The 26946-nt window shown below is 38.1% G+C and overlaps 1 protein-coding gene across 1 annotated transcript in view; it reads right to left on the bottom strand.

Moving 5' to 3' along the window:
- Window positions 1-6464: 6464 nt before the first annotated feature.
- Window positions 6465-26946, bottom strand: part of CD14 (CD14 molecule) — a 33301-nt gene continuing 12819 nt past the window's right edge. Inside the window, exon 2 of the mRNA XM_063445428.1 lies at window positions 6465-7919. Within this exon, the coding sequence (XP_063301498.1) occupies window positions 6503-7906 (1404 nt within the window). The 5' untranslated portion in view covers window positions 7907-7919 and the 3' untranslated portion in view covers window positions 6465-6502. The remainder of the gene's footprint in view (window positions 7920-26946) is intronic.

Below are 26946 nucleotides of genomic sequence, written 5' to 3'. Positions count from 1 at the left end.
GAAATGCCACTATGTGAGAAACCTTTTCTCAAGTAAGGCTTTCAGTTCAGTTATTCTAACCATTCATCCTAAGCTTGGAGGAAAGAAATGAAAGTACCCAGGAACACTAATATTAGTTTATTACCATTTACAGTGCCAGAGGCGTGTTCCATGCATTTAATTGCTCATATCATGGGTTAAAATCAAGGCATATCATGCTGTGATTGATGCACTGTGCAGTATGTATTTCTCTATTAACAGGTTCTGCCAATACACTTGGGATATAGAAATATGAAAAGCATGTATACAATCTATTAGTTATTAAACAAAGGGAGTACTATAAAAATGTAAAGCTTTTTAACATTCTATTGCAAATACATTCTATTGCAAATACATTCCATTACACGAGATTAGACCTACAGTATATATTGATTATATCTGCACGTTAAAAATGTGAACATTTTCCAATAAAAAATATTTTTACAAAATTAATTAAAAAATTGAACATAAAAAACACTCTATCTATTAAATCATCAAATTATTGTTGGCTTGTAAAAGTTACATTTTGTAGTCGTATTTTAATATCTGATCTGTAACAAAATTTTAATGCAACAGTACTGTATTACAGATCCTTCTTCAGCATTATTTTACTATGAAACATACGACTCTCATAAAATTAACCATATGATAATAGGAATGTCTCATTCCTAATATTTAAATGAATTCCTAATATTTAAATTGGTCGTAAAAAGAAACACAGACACAAAAACAAAAACAAAAACATAAACAAACATTATACAATCATTGCAAAGATCACTTAACCCTTTAGTAAACCTTAACTCTATATGGTGAACTTAACGATCCTATATCCCATATATTTAATGGTGACATTGAGACATTGTCACTGTGACAGAACAGCATAAATCTGCAAATCCTAAATAAACCAGACTTTCCACAGTAGCATTTGATCTTAGAGACCAAAAGGTATGATGATGCACAAAATATCATGGTCCTTAAACAGTTAAAGGTTACTTTTAAATGTATGGAGGTGCTAATGAGTAATAAAAAGGTCAAAATAAAGACATTGTTAATTATAATAATATAAGCAGAGCATACAACAGCTTTTTTTTTTATCTATTACATATCCAAGCAATGAATATACACTTGTATTTTGCAAACAATCATTTTCATATAACTGAAACATCTTCATTATATATTACAGAATTATTACACAATTTGAATCAATTAATAAAAAAATCATTATTTATATAATATTGTTAAAAGTTATAATTTATTCTTGTAGAAGACCTACCTGTCCAATATCCATTTTGAACTGTGCTAGAAAGTTCTTTGTGGGGTTATATGAAGTTACCATTAATATTTAATAGGTGTTTCTTCTAATCATCAACTATTATGTTACTTGCCCCTGACAAGCTTCAGAACACGCAGAAAGAGACATCACTTTCATTAGCATGAATTTAATGAGAGGACCAAACATATTTTTATATACATCTCTGAGGTTTATTTACGAAATAGCTGTGCTGGTGTGATGAGCTGCCAATTAACTTGATAAAATGAGGCCAAAATATTTGAAGTAGGAAAAAAACTAGTGGGGTGATTTGACAATTTAGGGAAAAACAGCAAACATTTATATAGTGAAATACAATAAAAAATTGTAACATAAAAGAAAGCCAATAAGTAATTCATAATGCACTCTGTTGGTTTCCTCTTATTTTCCACTTTGTGATTCTCTGTGTATGTGTTTTGTATTTTCCTAAAGTTGTCATATCATTCCATATATATTCTGTGCATCACATGCATATCACTTATTGGACTTTGGGAAGCAAGCCTTAGGCACAGAAACTCGAGAAGTCATGTTTCCCAGAATTCCCAGTATAGACAGGCATCAGGTTTTAAACTTAACCCTGTATTTCTGCAGGTATCCTTAGCAATGTTGTATTTTGTTTAAACTAAAAAAACAAAGTGTACATTATGAACCAATGATTTCTTGGAGTTTCTGTGCCAAAGACAGGCATATCGTAACCAAAGTGCAACTTCAGATAAGTAGATGATGCACAACAGTCCTAATTTTTTTCAATTTTGGTCTCATCACAAATTATTTGGCATCTAGTTGTGTGCTCACAGAGAGACTTGAACTTCAAGAGCACCAGTGGTGCAAATCTGATGAGACCAAAACTTCTAACTTGTACAGTGCATGCCTGATTTCTGGTCACTGGTCCTTTTAGAACAAAAAAAAAAAAAAAGTGAAACAAATGCAGGTTTTAATAAACAAATTTGCTTAGAACAAAGTCCTTTGCCAAAGGTACCTGCAGAGTGAAGTCTGAAACATGATGTGACTATTATTTAGGTATTCAGGTGATACATATTGTAGCGGAATGTGCTTTGCCATAGGGGCTGTCCATACCCTTTTGTTTCTTTTATTTCCTGGGATTGTAACTTTTCATTACTTGTGGAAACAAGTAACAAGCTATTATTTTGTATCGTTCAGTATGCCTGATCGTTCAGTATGCCTGATGTTCAGAGTAGGAGTCACAGTGTGGAGGTGGATTAGCAGGGTCTGGTGCAGGGTAACCGCACGCCCCCTGGTGTTGAGCACCAGCGTTTGTGCTGCCACATACCAAGGCCCTGAATCAGCTTATGCGGACCCCAGGAACTAGAATTAAGCAGACCTCCCAGAGCTGAATAGGGAGGCTCTGCAGCAAGAATGTATCCAGTACTAGAAACAAGGCAAGGCTAGGATAGGCACCAAAACAAGAAAACAAGACAGAACTAGTAGAACGATAGGAAGCTAAACCCAGAACATGTACACAATACATAAGGGAACATTAACTAAACAGGGACATGACAGGACTGTACATGGGCTGGGATTACAAAATAAAACAAGACAAGATATAATAGGCAAAACAAGAGGAGACATAACTAAGCACTATATATGAAAAGTATGGGGATTTAGTTACATTATATGATCATACATTGCATAAGCCTGCCACAACGCCAATGTACTACATATTCGGAAGGTCCTACACTGCCTAATGTTCGCTAAAAGAACCATACTAAACCACAATAGCACTTACCTGCAAGAAAGGGCAGATACTTGAAACAAAAGGAATGATGGAAAACAAATGGGTGTGGCAACATAAAACAAACATTTAAATGAAACCAAGAGACTGGGAAATCCAGGGACGGAATATAAGAATGAACCCAGAAACCCAGCATAAAGAAAACCAGACATAGAATAGAAAATCAGAAAAAACAAGAAAAACTAAGCAAGGATAGTAAAAAGAGTACTGGATACCAGAAGCCAAAGCCAGACATCTCCGCAGAACAGGACAGGATGTGACAGTAACACCACATCCAGCAGCTCTCGCTAGTCAAGACGGAATAATTCCAAGCTTGATAATGTTAATTCTTTGCACAGATACTCATTGATTGGCTGAGAGCTCTTCAGAAGCGGATGTGTCTGAGCCAAAATTCTTGGAGGCTTGGTGTGAGGCAGCAACTATTTTTATTATTATTATTATTATTATTATTATTATTGCTATTTATATAATGCCAACAGATTCCATAACGCTTTACAATATTATGAGAGGGGGATTTAACTATAAATAGGACAATTACAAAAAACGTACAGGAACAATAGATTGAAGAGGACCCTGCTCAATCGAGCTTACATTCTATAGGAAGTGGGGTGTAAAACACATACGGACAGGAATTTTCAGTCAAATTAGGTGGGCTGTCCTTTAGGAGAGAGCAAGAGACAGGTATGTGAGGCAGAGGTTAGTCTTGGAGGCCATAAGCTTTCCTAAAGAGATGGGTTTTAAGGCACTTCTTAAAAGATGCAAGACTAGGGGAGAGTCTGATGGCGGTAGGCAGGCTATTCCATAGGAAGGGAGCCGCCCGCGAGAAGTCCTGCAAGCGTGAGTTGGCCGTTCGAGTGCGGACAAGGGACAGGAGGTGGTCACGGGCAGAGCGGAGAGACCGAGAAGGGACATACCTATGGATCTGTGAGGAGATATAAGAGGGGCTAGAGTTGTTCAGTGCTTTATAGGTGTGAATTAAAACCTTGAATTGACTCCTATAGCATACAGAAAGCCAATGTAAGGACTGACAGAGAGGTGCAACCAATGGATCTATGTTTTGCACACCTGTTTTGATTTGTTGTAATTTAATGACACTCCCCATCCTTCATGTCTGTTAATTGTGATGTCAAATCTTAAGAAGTTAAAACAAATACAATTAAATTAAGTGCATATTACCTTTTTACTTTTTTTTTTCATTTTAAGTTGTTTTTTACAGTTTTTCACTCATGTAAAAACAAGGGCAGTTATGTTATACAACTTTGGTCAAAACATAAATAAAAAAGCAGAATGTACAATTTACAAAAGACATTTTTTCATTGCTCCCCGCAACATATAAATATGAATCAGAAATAATTTTATTGTTATAAAAAAAACTTTCCGAATGATTTATTTATAAAAAAAAAATCTCGTAGACTTGGAACAGAATGGAATCATTTCTGATTCTGATTCAAACAAATGAGGGTCATAGTTGTCCATTAAAGTCACCATCATCTAATAGAATCTATGGACAGTGGCATTTTTTTTGGCAGAAAACAGAACTTGATTTGATCACTTTCTTATTTTACTTTGTGACATTTTCAATACTAGTCTACTAAATGCTCTACTCATGCTATGTTCATTCTTGAATACAGTGGCAGAACGTTTATAGTCCCATTGTAATATACCATACTGGCCTATACTATCACTGAGGCTAATATCATACTATACTTTTGGAACCTTGCCTATCCATTTATCTAATTCTGGAAGGTTTCTTTTAGAGTGATAGGAACTTTGGAGTCCAGAACTTCTGGAAACTTGGCTAATGTTTAACCCCTTAAGGACACATGACATGTGTGACATGTCATGATTCCATTTTATTCCAGAAGTTTGGTCCTTAAGGGGTTAAGAAAGATATTCCAGGGAGGGACTAGTTGGAACGGGCAGGATGTGAAAAAAGGCTATGGTATTATTTGCAGCTATTTTAATTAAATGTGGGTACAGAGTTACAACTCATCTACAAACTTAATACTGAAACAGAGTAATAGTAGGCCTTGTATCCATTAGGGTGCCTGGTCTATCAGTTCAGAGAGCATTTGTAAATCTGAAAGTATTTAACCATTTCATAACCAAAAATATGTGTAATTTTTTTGTTTGTTTTTTTTTACTTTCAATTACTTTGCAAAATTAAACTTATTCCATAAAGCCTCACTTACACACTTGAATATCCCAGGAATGATTATCAGTTTCTAGAGGAACATATTTCACTGCCAGGAGTCCAATCCACTTATTGAATGTCTGCAAATGAGCTATAAGTATATTCTATATGATATAGAATACAGAAAGCTTTAAAGATCATAGCATACTTACAGTCAGGGAGAGTGAAGGAGTGAACACCTTGCATTAAAGAGATTGATACAGATTGCTATAATACTTTTTTAAAAATAAATATATTAACTGTACTTACTATAAGTGGGCATTATGTTCAAAAGCAGAAATCTTTTTATATTCTATTGCCATTTTAGCAAACGATACTGATAGTAATGCCATCGGGGTCCTTACAAATACATATAAGCAGTGTCTGACATTTTTATTTATCTTTTTGTCACAACTACTATGTGTGGGAGGAAATGTGTTTATACTCACATTACATAAACATTTGTTTTAGAAAGGATGAATGAATAAATGAAACATAAAAATCATATAAATTTACAAAATTTGCTTGTTAAGTTTTTCTCAACAGCAATATATACACAAAATTACTGTTTTATCATGCGTGTACGTGCTAGCTATGCATCTCATATTTCAAAAACTGTTATTCTAATATTTTTGCAAACAAAATGTGTTTGGTAGTTAAGGGATTACCGGACTAGTACCTATTTTAGCATTTCTTTCTTAAAGGGAGACTCCAGGCACCCAGACCACTTCTGCCCATTGGAGTGGTCTGGGTGCCAACTCTCACTACCCTTAACCCTGCAAGTGTAATTATTGCAGTTTTCATAAACTGCATATTTACCTTGCAGGGTTAAGTCCTCCTCTAGTGGCTTTCTATCAGACAGCCACTAGAGGGACTTCCGTGTTCTTAGAACACGAAAAGTGTTTAAGGCAACGCTGGACGTCCTCACGCTATGTGAGGACCTCCAGCGTCGCCGAACTCCCCATAGTAAAGCAGTGAATAATGCTTTCCTATTGGGAGGTCTAATGCGCGTGTGCGGCCATTGCCGCGCATGTGCATTAGGTCTCCTCAGCCGTCTGATGTTGGCAGGGGAGGAGAGTAGGCAGAGAGTAGGCGGAGCCTGACTAGCACCGAGGGACATTGGTGCTGGACTCCGGTAAGTCACTGAAGGGATTTTAACCCTCCCTCCCAACTTGGGATGGGGGGTGGGAGAGAGAGGGGCACTACTTTAACTGACAACTGAAAGAATTTTCTTTATGCCAAAACAAGTTTATGACTGGAATTGGACAGTGCTTAAATTTCCTGTTTGCATATTCCGTGACCTTGTTTTATTACTTCGATGAATCTTCACGGAGCAAATGACCGTAGCAATACACACTAATAATACCACAATGCAGATTACAACTGTCAGCAGAGGTTTATGGCACTCAAAGAATGATAGATTCACGTCATTGACTAGCTTCCCCTGAAATAAAATGGGGGAGTCACATGTGTATCCATCCGGCCAGCCCTCCAGAATCAAACCAGTTTTTTTTATTTCTTTAATTTCATGGTTAAGAGAACAGGAACACAAATATGGAATACTATCTGCCTTAATACTGTTCAGATGATTGTAATACTGAAGTTGTCCCAATTGCAGTGTTTGTATGGGATTGCCATCTAAAGCTAACATCTCTAATCTTGGAAGTTTGGCTGTGGTTGGAATAGTGATAAATTTGTTGTAAGACAAATATAGTTTTTTCAGTTTAGGTAATGAGATATTCAGATAATCAAGCTTGTTGTAGCTTAAATCTAGCACATCACAATTCTGTGGTAGATTATAGTTAATTTCTTCCAAACCTGTATCAGAAAGGTTTAAGAATAGTATAGATGGCTTCCAAATGCAAAAAGAAGTTGACACATTGGATAAGTTATTCTGACTCAAATCTAGTTGTACTAATTGATTGTATTTCTTCAAAGTCTGGCATATGGTATCCAAATTAACAAAATTATTATGTCGGAGTATTAATGTTTTCAACATAGGGAAAGCATCAGGACAAAACAGAGAAAATATATCATGATCGTCAAGAAGGTTTTCAGACAAATCTAAAGATGTAAGATCTTTAAAGTGTAGACTGGCATTGCATGGTATGCTCTTTACATTAGATTTCTTCATGGTTAGTTCTTCCAGTTTGTATATCCAACTCCCAAGAGCAGGGAAAGTATCAGGTCTATCAAACAATGGGTAAGAAGATATGTTGATAAATTGGAGAGATGAGATTCGAGGTGGTGATTCACCTATATACAGCCAGCTTGGCTGGCCAACAAACTTCGTGTTCTCAAATGCAAGCACTTCAATTGGTATTCTGTAAACCCATTTTAAAAATGTAGACAAAAACTCTTCAGACAACACTACATTTACAAAGGTGACCTTGGTCAGCGGAAGGCGGATCATAGCCAGTACCTGCTCCATTTCCACGTTGTATAAAATGTAATCTTGAGTATCTATGAAACTCCCTCCTTGGAACTCGAAATTAGATGCTTGAATGCAAGACACAATACTCACAATATTGGTCAGATCTACAAGTGAGCAAGAGCAATACCTAAGGACTGCATTGTAAAAACAATCTCCACCAACCCAAGGCATCCTCTGAGTAATGCAAAGCAGGAACAGGAAAGATTGGTTGATCTTCATGATGAATTGAAAACTGAAAAGAAGCAAATAACATCTAATATTTATATTAAACATCATTCAATATACATATATAAGAATATAATATAAAGTAACAAATAACCAGTGGTGAGAGGCTGTAATTTATTTCTCCAAATTCAAGATAAAATGTGTAATTTGGGGCAGTATTTCCCTGCTTTTGTCACGTAGACATGCATGGAAAATTAAGTTCACAAGAGTGAATTATTAATGTTGTTGCTTTGCATGATACATTTATTTTAATAGGTGTCAATTGATAAAAGTGAAGCCTGAAGAGGGCCAGTGCAAGAATCTTTTTCCAAAAAGGTGAATATACATTATGTCCCCCCCTACACACACACTCTACCAGGGCCACCATCATTGCCACCAATTTGTCTGAATGGGGCCCTGGATACCCAATGTATATATATATATATATATATATATATATATATATATATATATATATGACACTCTGCTATAGTTTTGCAGAAACCAGGAGCTAACCTATAATGCTGGCTGAGTGTAGTGAACGGTGAGGGATTGCAGAATATAAAAGGTGGACTGTGCCTTTAAGGTGTAAGAAATATGTACTGTGCCTTTAAATCTCACATAATGTGCGTGGTAAATCTGCTGGTAAGAGAGAGAAAATGAGACAAAACAAGACAAAACAAAAAATGGATAATCCAATAGATCACAAAACGAAAAAAAGATGAGAAAAAATAAGAGGAAGAGGGATGGAGAAAAGAAAAAAGTGAAATGAAATGAAATACGGAAAATAAAAAAAGGAAAAAAGATAGTAAAGTGGATGGGTAGTGCAAAACGCAGCCGATGATATGTGCAGTGCAGATAACTCTATCCCTAATGGGGTATAGGGTAGATGGTATCTGCTCCAAATATTATACTTTGTATGTGTCAAAGATCTGGTTCAAATAATAATAGCAATACAGTATATGGAACTGGATGCTAAGGTGATAGTCTATTCAAAATAGTGTCACTCGATATAGAAAGCAATGGTACAAACTGGATGTAAATAACAAAGCCAGTTTATTGGTAAAATATTAAAAATATAAAAATATAATACAGGAACTGTTCATACAGAGGTTACCAGTCTAATGAGTGTCAGAAAAGTGCAGGAACCCTTGGATTTGGCTGGGATTGATGTGGATTGGCTCGGGCCGATGAGCTTCAGAAATCCTGCTGCCGGTGAGGACGGCGGGCTTTTCGGTGTGCGTCCCGATAAGGATCTCTCTCCAGGGGACGTGCTCTGTAAACGGCTCCACTCGGCAAATACACAAAAGGTCCTGTGCGAGTACTGTTCTCTGCTGGTAGGCGCTCTGCACGCTGGAACTCGGTCCTGATGAATTGCTGTGCTTGTCTAACGCGTTTCGTAGGAGGTTGCCCTACTTCTTCAGAGACGGGATATCGACCATTGCTATCTAGTTGCTTAAATATACATTTTGTAATTGCTAATAAAAAACTTATAATCATGTACTGTTTTTTCATTATTGCGAGGATTTATAAGATTCATCGCTCTATATGCAATACATAAACCTCACATACATTTCATGTATGATTTATTAAAAATACAGATTATGACACAATTGTATGAGAATCCGGACTAAATTGGTAATTCAGACCGCATCATTGGTAGTACTTAATAGTCATACAGATATACAGAATGATGTTATTAATGACTTAATCTTGTTACAATGCATAATTGCTCAGTATACAAAAAAATGTTACAGAAGGATTACAGTAGTGAAATAGATTAAAATAAAATAAAATAAAACGAAAAGAGTAATGGAAATATAATGGATGGAATGAATCTGAGGGTATATAAATATATGGCTACCTTATAATAAAATTATATTGATAAAATTTGACAGTAAATGAGACACAAAGTTGAAAAATGGCAATATCAGTTAGGCATAATGAAAAAATGGGGCTGCTTAGTGTCGAATATTAGGAGGTTATACAAAACAGAGACACAGACATTTGGAGTCCTATGTATACAATAAACTGGGAGATGGAGTGAATTGCTATACAATAATATTAAGCAGATGGAGTATGGAGTATAATATGCATATTCTTCTTATCTAAAAGAGAAACACATTGGTTAGTAATCAATAAATAAATATATATAAAAATATATAAAAATATATAGATATGAGGTCCAAGACTGGAGGTGGACTCATAAAAGGTACATTAAGTAAGAAATACATTAAGTAAAAAATAATAATAATATTAAATTGGTCCATTACAGGGGCAATGATTAAGGTGCCATTAGTGAAAAAAGTGATACGTGCATAGTGTAGTGCATATTGGAAAAGGGATGACCAAGTGTATGGTATCAGATTGGGGGAATCAAATTATAGGAAAGCATGTAGCTCAAAATCAATGTTCAGTCCTTTAGGAGCTAGGGTGTCTAACTCAAAGATCCATTTTGCTTCAGTCTGATCTAATAGTTTATCGATACTGCCACCTCTCCAATGGACATTGACTTTTTCTATAGGTAGAAACTCTAGACCTGTGGGGTCTCCCCCATGTTCCTCTTTAAAATGTTTTGAGAGGTTGTGTGTTAGGAGTCCCTTTTTAATGTTTCTGATATGTTCAGCAGTGCGTACTTTCAGAGGTCTTTTCGTCCGTCCCACATATTGCTTTGGGCACGGACAGGTGATGAGGTATATGACTCCTGAGGTGTTACAGTCCATTCTGCTTTTCAAGTCATATTCCTCTTGGCTGATCAGTGAAGTGAATCCGGTAGTAGTTTCTCTCATAGTGGGATTGTTTTTACATGCCAGACATTTCTTACACTTTATGAATCCATGAGCAGGGTTTCGACTCCTAGTGGTGTGTGGAGGTTTGATGGTAGGTGCCAACATTAGTTGGAGATTGGGTGCTCTAGTGAATATGATCTGTGGTTGGTGATCAAGGAGTTGAGAAAGGGATGGGTCACTCTTTAGGATTCCCCAGTGTTTTCTCAGAATTTTCTGTATGGTCGGTGCTTGGTGATTGTACTTCGTAATAAAAGTGGGTGCCAGGGTGTGTGGTTCCAAGGTCTTATTTCTTTCCTTTAGGGTGTCCTCCCTTGGGATGGATAGTGCTTTCTCCATAGCTTCTTCTAATAACATTGTGGGGTATCCTTTGTTCACAAATCTAGTCCTCATTTCGTCCATATGGTTCTTACATACATCCATTTTGGAGCAGTTCCTTCTAACTCTCCTGAACTGGTTTTGAGGGATGTTCTTTAACCATGTGGGTTTGTGGTGACTGTTAAAAGGAATAAAACTATTGCAATCGACATTCTTCTTAAAAGTCTTCGTGTGGATTTTTCCCTCCTCAATATAGATGTTGAGGTCTAAAAACTCTATTTGTTCCTTCGAATGGTTAAAAGTGAACTTCAGATGGTAGGGGTTGTGGTTGAGGTAGATCTTAAATTCTTCTAGGGATTCTAGGCTCCCTTTCCATATGAAGAAACAGTCATCGATATATCTGCGCCATAGGGACAGATTTGCGTCAAATGGGCAGTGGGTCCATATGTATTCTTCTTCCCACTTGCCCATGAACAAATTGGCGTAGCTTGGCGCAAATCGTGTCCCCATGGCTGTCCCTTCTATCTGGAGGAAGAAATGTTCATCACACCAAAAATAGTTGTGCGTAAGGATAAAAATGATGCATTGGATTAAAAAGTCAATTTGGTCGTTCTGGAACTCCGAGTATGTGGCTAGAGAGAACTGTACGGCTTCACATCCCTGTAGATGTTCGATCACTGTGTAGAGGGAGGTGACGTCGGCGGTGACTAAAAACATGTCATCGCCCCACTTAAAATCAGATAAAAGGTTAAGAACTTGAGTTGAATCTCTCAGATACGATTTGAGGCATAAAACTAAACGTTGTAGGTAGTGGTCCACATATTCTGAGAGATTGGCAGTAAGGGATCCGATTCCCGATACAATGGGTCTCCCAGGGGGTTTCTCCAGTTGTTTGTGGATCTTGGGAAGATGGTAGAACACGGGTATCCTTGGAAATGTGGTGTTGAGGTACTTGAATTCTCTTTCATTTAGGATGCCCCTCTCTTTCCCATGACTTAGTATTATTTTGAGTTCTTCCTGATACTGTGGGGTGGGATCACTGTCAAGTCTGAGGTAGGTGTTGGTATCTCCTAGGAGTCTTCTATTTTCTTCGATATAGTCTTTAGTGTTCAGAATGACCAAGCCCCCTCCCTTATCTGCCGCTTTAATGGTGATGTCTTCTGATTTCGTGAGTTGTTTCAAAGCATTCCTCTCTTTCCTGGTTAGGTTATCCTTAGTAATTTTGTTGGTGATTTTTCTTCTGAAGTCCTTCTCAACCATTTTCTCAAATACTTTCATTGAGTCATTTTTGACCTGCTGTGGATAAAATGTTGAGGTGGGATGGAGTTTGGTGTGAATGTACTCTTGTTCCATTTCCTGTTGTGTCACCTCTTTCTCTGCGAAAAATTTCTTGATTGCAACTTTGCGCATGAACTTGTGTAGGTCTATACATACATTGAAATTAGAACTCTTAGACGTGGGAGCGAATTTCAAGCCTTTTTTCAAGAGTGATGTCTCATCTGGACTAAGAGTCCTATTTGATAGGTTGAAGATATTCACTTCTTCCTCTTCAATTGAGTTTGTTCCTCTTGGTGCTCTTGTTCTTCTTCTCGATCTCTTATGGTCCTTTTTCTTCTCACGTCTGGAGATCTGAAGTCCTCTGTTGTGAATCTCTTGGGGGGTACTCTCCCCCATGGTTCTAAAAAAACATTGCCAGTGGTGGAGTTGGGGATTCCAGTGTGTGCAGTACTGTCATGCGTGGGATCCATCGTTTTATTCACTGGGGGTGGAACTCTAGTGCTTATAGACTGATGGTTTCTACGATCTGGTAGTTGTCTGGTTCTAGTTAGTTGGGAATGTGTAGTATGTTCCCGGTCTTGGTATTTGTTCTCCTGATGCCAATGTCTTGGATGCTCATGGTTCCTCTGATTGTATTTTTCGCGTGGGGCATCTCGTCTTCTATTGTGTGTACGTCCACTGTCAATCCAATCTTTTGGAGTGTCTCTCACTGGAGTCCTGTGTGAGACCAGGGCATCCCTATAGGATTGGTGGTATTGTGGTCTACGTTCTGTTCTGTGTCTGGTACGGGAAGGTTGTCGTGGTCTGAAATCCTTCTTCCAATTTCTTTGGAATCCTAAAGAGTGACCCATCCCTTTCTCAACTCCTTGATCACCAACCACAGATCATATTCACTAGAGCACCCAATCTCCAACTAATGTTGGCACCTACCATCAAACCTCCACACACCACTAGGAGTCGAAACCCTGCTCATGGATTCATAAAGTGTAAGAAATGTCTGGCATGTAAAAACAATCCCACTATGAGAGAAACTACTACCGGATTCACTTCACTGATCAGCCAAGAGGAATATGACTTGAAAAGCAGAATGGACTGTAACACCTCAGGAGTCATATACCTCATCACCTGTCCGTGCCCAAAGCAATATGTGGGACGGACGAAAAGACCTCTGAAAGTACGCACTGCTGAACATATCAGAAACATTAAAAAGGGACTCCTAACACACAACCTCTCAAAACATTTTAAAGAGGAACATGGGGGAGACCCCACAGGTCTAGAGTTTCTACCTATAGAAAAAGTCAATGTCCATTGGAGAGGTGGCAGTATCGATAAACTATTAGATCAGACTGAAGCAAAATGGATCTTTGAGTTAGACACCCTAGCTCCTAAAGGACTGAACATTGATTTTGAGCTACATGCTTTCCTATAATTTGATTCCCCCAATCTGATACCATACACTTGGTCATCCCTTTTCCAATATGCACTACACTATGCACGTATCACTTTTTTCACTAATGGCACCTTAATCATTGCCCCTGTAATGGACCAATTTAATATTATTATTATTTTTTACTTAATGTATTTCTTACTTAATGTACCTTTTATGAGTCCACCTCCAGTCTTGGACCTCATATCTATATATTTTTATATATTTTTATATATATTTATTTATTGATTACTAACCAATGTGTTTCTCTTTTAGATAAGAAGAATATGCATATTATACTCCATACTCCATCTGCTTAATATTATTGTATAGCAATTCACTCCATCTCCCAGTTTATTGTATACATAGGACTCCAAATGTCTGTGTCTCTGTTTTGTATAACCTCCTAATATTCGACACTAAGCAGCCCCATTTTTTCATTATGCCTAACTGATATTGCCATTTTTCAACTTTGTGTCTCATTTACTGTCAAATTTTATCAATATAATTTTATTATAAGGTAGCCATATATTTATATACCCTCAGATTCATTCCATCCATTATATTTCCATTACTCTTTTCGTTTTATTTTATTTTATTTTAATCTATTTCACTACTGTAATCCTTCTGTAACATTTTTTTGTATACTGAGCAATTATGCATTGTAACAAGATTAAGTCATTAATAACATCATTCTGTATATCTGTATGACTATTAAGTACTACCAATGATGCGGTCTGAATTACCAATTTAGTCCGGATTCTCATACAATTGTGTCATAATCTGTATTTTTAATAAATCATACATGAAATTTATGTGAGGTTTATGTATTGCATATAGAGCGATGAATCTTATAAATCCTCGCAATAATGAAAAAACAGTACATGATTATAAGTTTTTTATTAGCAATTACAAAATGTATATTTAAGCAACTAGATAGCAATGGTCGATATCCCGTCTCTGAAGAAGTAGGGCAACCTCCTACGAAACGCGTTAGACAAGCACAGCAATTCATCAGGACCGAGTTCCAGCGTGCAGAGCGCCTACCAGCAGAGAACAGTACTCGCACAGGACCTTTTGTGTATTTGCCGAGTGGAGCCGTTTACAGAGCACGTCCCCTGGAGAGAGATCCTTATCGGGACGCACACCGAAAAGCCCGCCGTCCTCACCGGCAGCAGGATTTCTGAAGCTCATCGGCCCGAGCCAATCCACATCAATCCCAGCCAAATCCAAGGGTTCCTGCACTTTTCTGACACTCATTAGACTGGTAACCTCTGTATGAACAGTTCCTGTATTATATTTTTATATTTTTAATATTTTACCAATAAACTGGCTTTGTTATTTACATCCAGTTTGTACCATTGCTTTCTATATCGAGTGACACTATTTTGAATAGACTATCACCTTAGCATCCAGTTCCATATACTGTATTGCTATTATTATTTGAACCAGATCTTTGACACATACAAAGTATAATATTTGGAGCAGATACCATCTACCCTATACCCCATTAGGGATAGAGTTATCTGCACTGCACATATCATCGGCTGCGTTTTGCACTACCCATCCACTTTACTATCTTTTTTCCTTTTTTTATTTTCCGTATTTCATTTCATTTCACTTTTTTCTTTTCTCCATCCCTCTTCCTCTTATTTTTTCTCATCTTTTTTTCGTTTTGTGATCTATTGGATTATCCATTTTTTGTTTTGTCTTGTTTTGTCTCATTTTCTCTCTCTTACCAGCAGATTTACCACGCACATTATGTGAGATTTAAAGGCACAGTACATATTTCTTACACCTTAAAGGCACAGTCCACCTTTTATATTCTGCAATCCCTCACCGTTCACTACACTCAGCCAGCATTATAGGTTAGCTCCTGGTTTCTGCAAAACTATAGCAGAGTGTCTTATTTTTCGTATAGGTTTTAGTGAATCCCTATTTTTCCAGTTTTTGAGCGACCTATTGTTAGTCAGACTCCCTCTCCCCTGGGTATTACATTAGGTATACCAGTACTATCCTTTTACATATATATATATATAACCAGAGTTTAGGAGATAGTCAGCACTCAAGGTGTTTAGAGAAATAGAAGTTCTTTATTGAATATTCCCAATAGTCAACGTTTCAGTACACGCAGGAACTTTCATCAGGACAAAGATACTCTGACTATCTCCTAAACCCTGGTTGTTATTTTTTTTTTTTAATTCTTTATTTTTATTGACAAAGGTTTTATGGTACATCACAAATGCACAAGTGTTTACAGTACAATATGCCACATACATGGTATACAACAAATATACAACATATTCAGTGCCTTCTCTCACATTGACCCCTATCCTAATGCTCCCTGTCAGGCACTCTGCTCCCTTTCCATTCTACATAGAGATTGGGTTACCTTATGTCAATATAGTTTTTCAAGTTTAATTTAGAAAAATAACAATAAACTGAAAATAAAACCGGTACCACAGAAAAATAAATGATCAATCGTAGGTGTGTGTCACACTGGCTATAACCTTTCCTTTCAGCTGCCCCCGGTCTTTGCCCATGTAGGGCAGCCATTTAGAAGACCTCTGTCTCCCAGGGGGCCAAACATGTTCTCCCTGTAGTGCGTCACACCTATTCCCTTTACCAATTTTCAATGATTCCTCCCCCTGAAGTTACAGGGAGAATTGTGCTGCTCAACAACTTAAGGAGAGAACAGAAAGATAGATTGAAACGAAAGACAGAAGAAAAAGAACAAAGTACAATGGTGGTATAGGAGGGTCAGGGGGGGCACATTCCCCTGTTGATCAGTATGTGCCATGAAAAGGGGGGGAGGGGCACCCGACCATCTAGCTCAGTGGGCCCTCCTCCCCTACTGTAAACCAAGGAAATGTGGTCACATATGTACCTTGACTGTTGACCAAAGACATACACGATGTAGGAGTGTGCCCACCAACTGCCGGAATCCCTCTGATCCGATAGTGCGTATATGTGAAGGGTTGCTTTGTGTGTGAGAGTTAAGGAGTCTACCGTGGATTTTCCACCCCCCGGTGTTGTGAGGTCCCGTAGATTCTCCCATTGCTGGCATCAGTGCACGCTCTACCTATTACCGGCAGCCAGTAGGGACCCCAGAGGGCTTTGGTGTGCGCCCACCCCTAAGCCTTAAGTCGTGTTCTGGGTGTACCTCACCCTATTCCCTCTGGGAGAGAAATGTTTCACATGTAAAGAGATATATAAAAGAACTAAAAAGGTGTCAAAATAAAAGTACAGAAAGGTAGAGTGGGGAGGGGGGGGGCGAGGAGCATCATCAGTTTGTTTACTTATCTTGCGGTCCCTAGAACCAGGTGTTTTCACTCAAGGGGCTGTCTTCCCATGGTGCCCATATTTTCTGGAAACGTTTTTGAGTTCCCCTAACTCTTGCTGTCAGGTCGTCCATCATGTGTACTTCCCTAATTCTATTAATGACTCCTGCAATCGGTGGGGTGGTCTGCTTAAGCCAATCCGCTGCCACTGCTCTCCTAGCTGCTAGAGTTATTTTATGAATGAGTTTTTGTTCGTGTCTAGTCCACCCGTCTATAGTTCTGCTAAGTAAGTATACCCATGGGTCTAGAGGGGGAGCCCTGTTCAGCACCTGGGCTAGTAGATCTCTAATTTGTTGCCAAAAACTTGCTATCAGGGGGCATTCCCACCACATGTGGATGTATGTTCCTTTTATACTGCATCCTCTCCAACATACCGCAGTAGGGCTCTTTTTCATTTGATACAGTTTTACAGGGGTTGTGTACCAGTGAAGCATCGTCTTAATTGCTTGCTCCTGTATCGTTACGCAAACTGAGGATTTGTGGTTGGCCTCCCAAATCTCCTGCCACTCTATCCCTTCTAGCTGCTCCCCCAGGTCCCTCTCCCATTGTTCTGTGTATGCTAACTCTCCCCCTTCGTTAGTTACTGAGCAGAGGTGGGCGTACAGCCGAGTTATGAGCCCCCTAGGCATATGGTCCTGAATGCTAATTTGTTCGAAGAATGTTAAGGGTTTTTGGGCCACCGCTCATACCCATGGCTGTTTTACAAAATCTTTTATTTGGAGGTACCTGAAAAAATCGGCAGGAGTAAGATGGCCTCTTTGTTGTAAGGCGTCAAATGTCACTCCCTCTGAATCCTGCACCAACTGGTGTATGCATTGCAGACCTATTCTCTCTAGGTTCCTGAAGTTGCGTGCTGCCATGCCTGGCGGGAATGCTCTGTTTCGTAGGTACGGCATCAGAGGGGACGGGGCTGATGCCAGCCCGTGTTGCTGTTTAGCTCTATCCCAGATATGTATAGCGTTCAGGATAGCAGGGCAAGTGGATCTAATGATTGGTCTGTGTTCTTTGGGAACCCACATGAGTAGCTGTGGTATGTCCGCCCCCACCATCAGTGATTCCAAGTCCACCCGTTTCCTCTCTCCAGGTGGTGAGTGCCATAAGGCTATTTGCGACAATTGTGTCGCCATGTAGTAGCCGTACAGGTTAGGCAACCCGAGCCCTCCCCTGTTTTTTGGTCTGTGCAGTAAATGTCTCGAGATCCTATGGCGTTTGTTTTGCCACACGAAGTTCCCTATTGCCTGTTGCAGGGGCGCGAGATGCATCTTGGAGAGATGTATGGGCAGAGATTGGAAATAAAATAATATCCTGGGCAGGATATTCATTTTGACCGCATGAATCCTCCCTATCCAGGAGATGGGTCTATCGTTCCAAGTCTCTAGTTCCCTGATGAGTTGTTTCATGAGCGGTGTGTAATTCTGTAAATAAAGTTGGTCAGGGGCTGCTGTCAGTTTAATGCCTAGGTATTTAATCGACTGGCGTTCTATAAATGTTCTGAAGAAGCCTTATCAGGCGAAACGCGTAAAGTGGACTTTTATATTTTGTTATTATACTTGTTTGTAATATATATTAAAGTACTTTTTATAGTATACTTTTTTATATTTCAATTATTTTTACCTACTCCCTGGATCCTGCATATCCTTGGTGGGGATTATACCACCTAGGCCGTTTACACTAGAGCAGGTTTTATGCTCTAGCAATTGTAAGTACATTACTATTTATTTTTTTATTATATCAACAGTACTTACTTCACCATTTGCTGCTATATTTCCCTTTTATTATTTATACACCACTGCACCTTGAAAACTCTTGGAGTCACCATCACCACATATCCCAAGACGGGGATTGTACCGTCCAAGCGCATCACAGCCGAGCTCTGTTATAGCTCATCTAAATGTGAGTGGACTGTGTATAGCTTTATGTGATATCTTTTTTGTACTGATATACTGTACTGCACTATTATTGTTTTTTCTTTTATTTATAGCTTGAGGTTACCATCCACTGTTGGAAATATCCGTCAAATATATGTATGATTCGTTGTAGCAGTTTGTCTTGGCTCCCCCTCCCCTGGGACCTTTGAATGCCACTGCCTGCCCTCCTGTCTACTGCCGGGCTAGGCGTAGCGTTCAAGTCGCCCCCCACAATGACCATCCCGTGTTGTAGTGTTTGGTCTGCAACGACTCTCAAAAAGCTGCTTCTGGGTGGTTTGGTGCGTATATATTAATTAAATGGATATAGTGGGACAGCAAGGTGCTCGACACTATGGAATATCTCCCCTCCAGGTCAGCTTCGGTGGACAAGATTCTGATGGGGCAGCTGTTCCATATAAGGATCGCCACTCCATTACGTTTGCGCAACGTCCTGGCCTCATACGTTGAGCTATAGGTGTGGTCTTTTAGTTTAAGTTTAGCCTGTCTCGGTAAGTGCGTCTCTTGTATAAATGCTATGTCAGTTCCCATCCTCTTGAGTTCTCTGAATAATAGACTCCGTTTAGTGGTGGAGTTTAGGCCCTTTACATTCAGTGAAGTAATTTTAACAGCCATTAGTCCTCTCCTCACTGTCTGCTGCAGCTTGCGCCCACCTCTGCTCACGCTGCGCCCCACTCCATTGTGTCCCCCCGCCGCCCCCTCGGGATAATATAAGAACTAAGAGGGGAAATGAAAAAAGGAGAAAGGAAAAGAAAGAAAAAGTGGTGCACCTCCCGTGCTCCACCAACAATGTCTGGTCTTACCCGCCGCCAGACTTTCGTGGGGATCGAGATCCTGCATCTCATCTGTGTCCAGCGTTCGGAAGAGAAACAGGTTTGTGAGTCCTCCCCTTTACGCACTGTTGTGCTCATGGTGATGGCAACCAGACATCACCGACTTCAAATACATCAATATACAGATATGTAAACACCAATTCCCTGGATGTCAGGTACCGAAACTCATACCCCCAGGAGGCGGTCAACAGTAAAAAACAGTGGTTAAGCATGTAACAACATAATAATCGAACATTGCAATAAAACAATCCCATGGGCTAGGGCGTTCGGGCCCCAGAGCAAAGCGGGGATGCAAGCCTGACTCCTCCCGCGTCTGTCGCTCTAGTGCTATGCTCCCTGTCCCTCCTCTCCCACCAGGGGGGCTCAGTGTCTCGTGCTGCTTGGGGGGAGATTGTGGTACCCATCTACCGTCGTGTAAAGGGCCTTACACTGCGGTGGCCCGTAAAAAAATTAAATAAATAAAAACATCTGGTCAGCAGTATGTTAATGTGTATGTTTGCTGGGGTTGCATTGTTTTTGTTTAGAAGATGTTGTTATGGCATGCTTGCTAGCCTTTTTGCATGTTTGTTTTCATAAATTTTATGGCATGTTCGCCCATCTTTTTCATTTTTCATTCATTTTTTTTAAGTGTTTTGTAAATTTTGTAAAGTTTTTTTTTTATTATTGATTTTTAACATGATTCAAGTAGATGAGACTCCAAAATTAAGTACAAAATATTTATTGTATAAAAATATATATAAAAGTATATACACTGCTGGGCACTAAGGGGGGGGGGAACCCAAAACAATCAATAATGTAACATATAACAAAATTGGAGTTCCACTTACCCCTATTGATATAGTAGGCCAGAGTGAAAAAAATCACATAAAATAACAAGTAACAAATGTTATAGATGCAAGCAGACGCGTTTCGACTAACAGCCTTTCTCCAGTCCAGGAGCATTGGAGGAAGGCTGTTATATACTTTTATATATATTTTTATACAATAAATATTTTGTACTTAATTTTGGTGTCTCATCTACTTGAATCATCTGGATCGCTAGCCAGTACTTGGCACCCCTGAGCCTGATTTACAGGGCCTGGTACGGCTCTGGAGCATGTGAGTGAGAGTCATATGTTCATTTACTTTCCATCAGTCATTATACAGTTTGCACTATGTTGTTTTTTATTTCTTTCTTGTCTTAGTCCATATCCCAATCAAGCCCTACGCTGTCTGTATTACAGTCAAGTTGTATATTGGTAATATTACTCATTTTTTGCTGTGACCACGTTGGGGACGTGTATACACTGGTACATGTTTTTTTAAGTCCTATTTTAGCTAAAAATCTATCCCACCAGCTTGTTAATTCTTTGAGTATCAGTGATTTACTTGCCTCATTAATACGTTCTCTATTAAGATTCAGAATCCAAAATAGTGAAGTTAAATTTCCTATCCCTGTTTTAGCTTTTTCAATTTTATACCATGTCTCATGAACCGCTGCATTATTTTGTGATAGCATTATATGAAATAATCTGCTGGCTTGATAACATTGTACAATTTCTGGGCAACTTAGGCCTCCATCTTGTCTTGACCTAGCTAAATTTTTCATTTTCAGCCTTGCTTTCTTACCACACCAGATTCATTTTATAAAAGCTTAATGTAATAATGATTACAGTTTTCTGGAAAATTAAGAGGTATCATTTTCCCTAGGTACAGCCATTTAGGTAAAATGTATGCCTTTAATATATTGATTCTACCCTACCATGAGAAACCCATTCCTCTCCAATCCCTTAAATTTGTATTAGTTTGTTTTAATAAAGGTAAAAGGTTGGCTTCTATTAGATCTTTTAAATTCGAAGTTATAGTTATACCCAAATATTTCAGCCTGTCTTTGTTTCCTGGAGCCCAATATTTTTTACAAGAAAATCGGTAGACGTTTTATCAATATTTTTAGCTATAACAAGTGATTTGTCTAAATTAATCTTATATCTTGAAACTTTAGAGTATTTATCTATCTGTTTCAGTAATTTCTGGGACCGATGTTTCTGGTTCTTCTATCGTCAGTAAAATATTGTCTGCATAGATATTCAGTTGGATTGTCCTACCTGATCCTTAAAGCCTCTGATTTTCTGATTTTGTCTTATTAAAATCGCTAGAGGTTCTTGCACTATTATATGCAGTAAAGGGTAAAGAGGACACCCTTGTCTTGTTCCATTTTTAATATTATAGTATTGTGACACAAATCCTGACCTTTTGACTTTGGCTGATGGAGAGTCCTAGAGAGCGAATATAGCCTGTAGTATTGGACCATTAATGCAGAATTGTCAGGTCAGACACATGAAACCCCATCCCACCCTATCAAATACTTTTTCTGTGTCTATTGATAAAAGAAAGCGTAGGGTTCCAGTTGTCTCTGTTTCTTCTAGTATGCTTATTATTTTTCTTATGTTATTAATTGGGGACCTCCCTGGTATAAATCCTACTTGGTCATTATTAATTAGTTTTGGTATTACTATATTTAGCCATTCAGCAAGAATAGAGGATAGTATTTTGATATCTGTGTTAATCAGCGAAATAGGTCTATAATTGCTGATCAGTTCAGGATCTTTTTGTCCACTTTTGGTATAGGGACTAAATTCGCTCTCAGTAACTCCTCAGCACATCTACCTGATCCCATTATGTGATTACAAATATTTGTAAGTTCTCCTTTTATCTGATCTTTCATTAATTTGTAAGATTTATTTGTGAAGCCGTCCGGGCCTGGAGCGGTCTTTATTTTAAGCTTCTCTATTGCTATACTAACATCTACTTCGATTATGGGTTGATTAAGCAGTTTCAATTGGTTGGGCAGAATTTTTGGCATCTGTATATCCTTGAAGAATTCTCAATTTCTTCCTCCCTCCCATAATATTCTTCTGGTAAGTTATATAAATTTTAGTAGAATTTTTCAAGTGCATTTCCTATTTTTACTGGGGCCATTACATATGTTTCTTCCTTAATTTTATATAGTAATCTTTTGTACCTTTCGTTTTTCAATGTATGCTTCTGGTTTATTACCTTTTAGATACCACTTGACTTGGAATCATTCTAGCATTTTGGCTGCTCTGTTTGTTAGCTGATTATTTATCTGTTTTTCTATTTCTGCAATCTTAATTGCTGTTTGTGTATATGTCTGGCCTTGGCTTCTGGTATCCAGTACTCTTTTTACAATTCTTGTTTAGTTTTTCTTGGTTTTTCTGGTTTTCTATTCCATGTCTGGTTTTCTTTATGCTGGGTTTTCTGGGTTCATTCCTGTATTTTTTACAGGAATGTCTAGTCTCTTGGATTCCTTTAAATGTTTGTTTTATGTTGCCACACCTGTTCCTTTTCCATGAATCCTTTTGTTTCAGTTGGTTCCTGCAGGCAGTTGCTACAAGTCCTCTGCCTTTTTCTTGCAGGTAAGTGCTGTGTGTTTTTTATTATTGTTTATTTAGTCATGCATATCTAGGTAGATAGGACCCACCTTAATTGGAGGACTTTGATGCAGTTTGTGGGCTGCATACATTTTGGCCATTTATGTATGTCTAAATCTCCTCCAATGTTTTACATACATACAGTAGTACTTAGTTATGTCTCCTCTTGTTTTGCCTTGTATCTCTTGTCTTGTTTTATTTTGCCTTGTATTCTCAGTTCATGTACAGTCCTGTCCTGCCCTGTTCTTGTTTTCCTCATGTCTCGTGTACATGTTCTGGGTTCTCCTAGTTTTGTCTTTTTTTTCTTGTTTGGTGTCTATTCTAGTCTTGCCTTGTTTCTCTACTGGATACATATCTGCTGCAAAGCCTCCCTATTCAGATCCTTGGAGGTCTGCTTCTTGTCATCTGGTACCTGGGATCCGCAGACGCTGCATCAGGGCGATGGTATGTGGCCGCACAAACGCTGGTGCTCAACACCAGGGGGCGTGTGGTTACCCTGCACCAGGCCCTGATGGTTCATTTCCACACGGTGACTACTAATATCAAGAACAGGCATACTGGGTCCTGGTCACTGGACCGCCACCCCTGACAAAGTGTTAATTTATTCTGTTTTTTATAATCACTTAGTTTTATATATAGTTCCTGGAGGGGTGGTACTTTTTTTTTTTTCGATAGGTGCCATTTTTATCATATGCCCTCCAAGTACACTTTTGAACCCGCAACCGACCGGTCTGGTGTATCTTTATTCTTGTTTTCTAAAAAAAAAAAAAAAAAGAGCTTAGTTATTTTCTTGATCTCTTCACCGTTATTTTTCTTTGTAGTATATGGTCTCCGAAACGCCAATCTTTACGGAAGATGTCAAAGGTATCTTTATATTCGAACACAATTGGACTATGGTCTGACCATGTTATGACTTGTATTTCTATTCTTTTAACCAGATATAACATGCCCACATTTCCCAATATGAGGTCTATTCTAGAATAAGAGTTATATGTTTTAGAGTAACATGTATAATCCAGATCAGAAGGGTGGAATATTCTCCATATGTCTCTTAAATTGTAGTTGTTCAGTAAATGTTGCAATCTATCCTGCTTTGGTATCCTAATTATTTTATCACTCCGACTCTTTGTATCTTTTAATGGATCAATCACACTGTTAAAATCACCCATAATTAATGTCAGTCTAATTTATTGTCAATTCATTTGGTGCATAATCATTAACTAGTGTAAATAACTTATTATTTATTTCACATACTAAAATAATATATCGGCCTTCTAGATCTAATTCTTGATATTTACTATTTAGAGAGACATTTTTGGCAAAAATGAAGACCATCCCTCTTTTTTTTTTTTTCAGAGCAGCACTTATAATAATGGGGTATTTTACTGAGCTAATTGTGTTATTGTTAGATTTTTCTCAGTGAGTTTCTTGCAACGCACACATTTCTATCCGATTTTTAATCAAGTAATCTAAAATTATGGACCTTTTGGTAGGTGTGTTGATCCCATGGGCATTTATTGAAACTACCTTAAATTGTAGGTTTTTAACCCCTTAAGGACCAAACTTCTGGAATAAAAGAGATCATGACATGTCAGACATGTCATGTGTCCTTAAGGGGTTAAACCTTCTTTGGGGTCTCTCTCTCCAACTAACACTCTAGGTCTGTTAAACAACGGAAAATTACATTTCTATATAACTACATAAAAAAGACAGGTTGTTCCAGAATACTGGACTCAACATTAGACAAAGACTTTGTATGGCAAAAATCCCCCGCCATACAATACCTTGAGTAAATAAACACATTACTCGAATGTTGATCCCATGATTCGTGTGGGAAGTGGGTTCTGAGGATAGACTTTCTAAAGGAAACCTTTTTTAAGAAGCTACAGAGGCAGAATAAAAAAAAAATAATAATAGACTTTCTTTTTCCCTTCTTAACTCATTGCCTCTGTATATTTTATATTCATCCGTTCTTCGTACCATTGTGATATCTTTCTTTCATTCATTAGTTTGTGTAATTTCTAGTATAAGAGATTGCCCTTCTATCCACCTTATCATAATTTATTCTTCTTGTGTTTAGTCTACATTTTGTCTAGTATCAATTTCGCTAGTTATTCTCCTTAATGTAGGGTGTTTATACTTCCTTTTGCGTCTTATGTATTAACTTAAGTCAGTGTTTTGTAATTGATCAAACCATAAATGTGATATATATTTCTATCTTTATCTTATTGTCTAAATTTAGTATTTCCTAGTTTCTAATTTCCTTCCTCCTTTTGTTAATTTTATTTGCCCATTATCCCCTGTTCATACTCAGAGAAAAAACACATTAAATTATTTTATATATATATATATATATACATATATATATATATACACATATATATAACCTAATTCCTTCTATTTCCGCAGCTTTTTCTGATTTGGTTTCTCTATTTGAGGAGTCTAATCTCGCTGATGCCAATTTCCCTCTTTTACTTTCTTTCTTTTCCTCGCCTTTTCCCTTCCATCTTTCCCATTCCCTCCTTTCCCTTTCTCTTTCTTCCTTTCCTTCTTTTAATTTGCTAAGGCATTGTTTGGTGATGGATTTTTGGTGCCACGTCCAATTTTCTTTGCAGTTATCCAGCTTTTTAGGTCTTCTGCTTGGCTAAAGGGAATAGACCTACCATCGTGTACTATAATGATTTTCTTGGGGAAACCCCATCGGTATTTCATGTCATTGTTTCTCAATATAGTGATGCTGTCTATAAAGGTTTTGGTCTTTTGTCTGGTTTGTCATGAAAGATCCTGAAATATTTTCAGAGTTTCATACTCTTTTGCGCATTTACCCTCTCTTGTAGCTCTTATTATTTGTATCTTGAGTTTAAAAGAGGCGCAGCTTATCATTAAAAAATTTTGGCAGATGATCTGGGACCCCTTTTGGTTTATTCACTCTGTGACACCTATCCATCATAGGATTTTTGAAGTCCCAATCAACCTCCAAATGTTTGATAAAACCTTCTACGTATGATTCGAAGTTTATTGTGTGTATTTGTTCCGGTATTCCTCTGATTCTTATGTTATTTCTTTTTGACCTGTCTTCCAGGTCTATCAATTTGTTCTCCATATCAATCATTTTTCTTTCTAGTGCCGTATATTCTTCACGGAGGACATTTTCCCTTTGTTCCATCAGGTCTAGTTGTTCCTCAATACCTTGGATTCGTGAACCAAGAGTCAATAATTCTTTCTTAATCTCCAAAGTATTTGCTTGAATCTCTTCTATCATTTTCCCAAATTGTATATCTGGATGTTTAAGTAAGTTGTCATAGTCATTTCCTTATAGTCTTGGTTCTTCATTTTCCTCACTTTGTTTACTGATGACAGGTTTGATTTTCTACCTGGGGGATGTGGTGAGAAAAAGGAGAGGTGTTTTTCTGGTTTATCTTTTTTTCTTTTTTCATCTGTTAGCCATTTTGTATCCTTTTAGTGGCCATTTTTATTTTGTTTCAGATAATCTTTTATAAAAGGCTATGGTTTATTTGATGTAGGGCTACCTTTGGATGCCTTTAATATTTTTCCTCTTTTTAAAAAAACCCTTTTCCTCCTTTTCTCCCTCCTAACCCCTCTCTTATCCTGCCTTGCAAACAGGGCCGGACTGGCCCACCGGGATACCGGGAAATTTCCCGGTGGGCCGCGGCATCTGGGGGCTGCGCTGGTATGTGCCACCGGGTGGCCGGTCCG

This window comes from Pelobates fuscus, chromosome 3, assembly GCF_036172605.1.
Source record: "Pelobates fuscus isolate aPelFus1 chromosome 3, aPelFus1.pri, whole genome shotgun sequence".
In the NCBI taxonomy this organism is placed as follows: Eukaryota; Metazoa; Chordata; class Amphibia; order Anura; family Pelobatidae; genus Pelobates; species Pelobates fuscus.
Note: the sequence above shows the minus strand (reverse complement) of the source record. Positions and strands in the feature narration are given on the sequence as shown.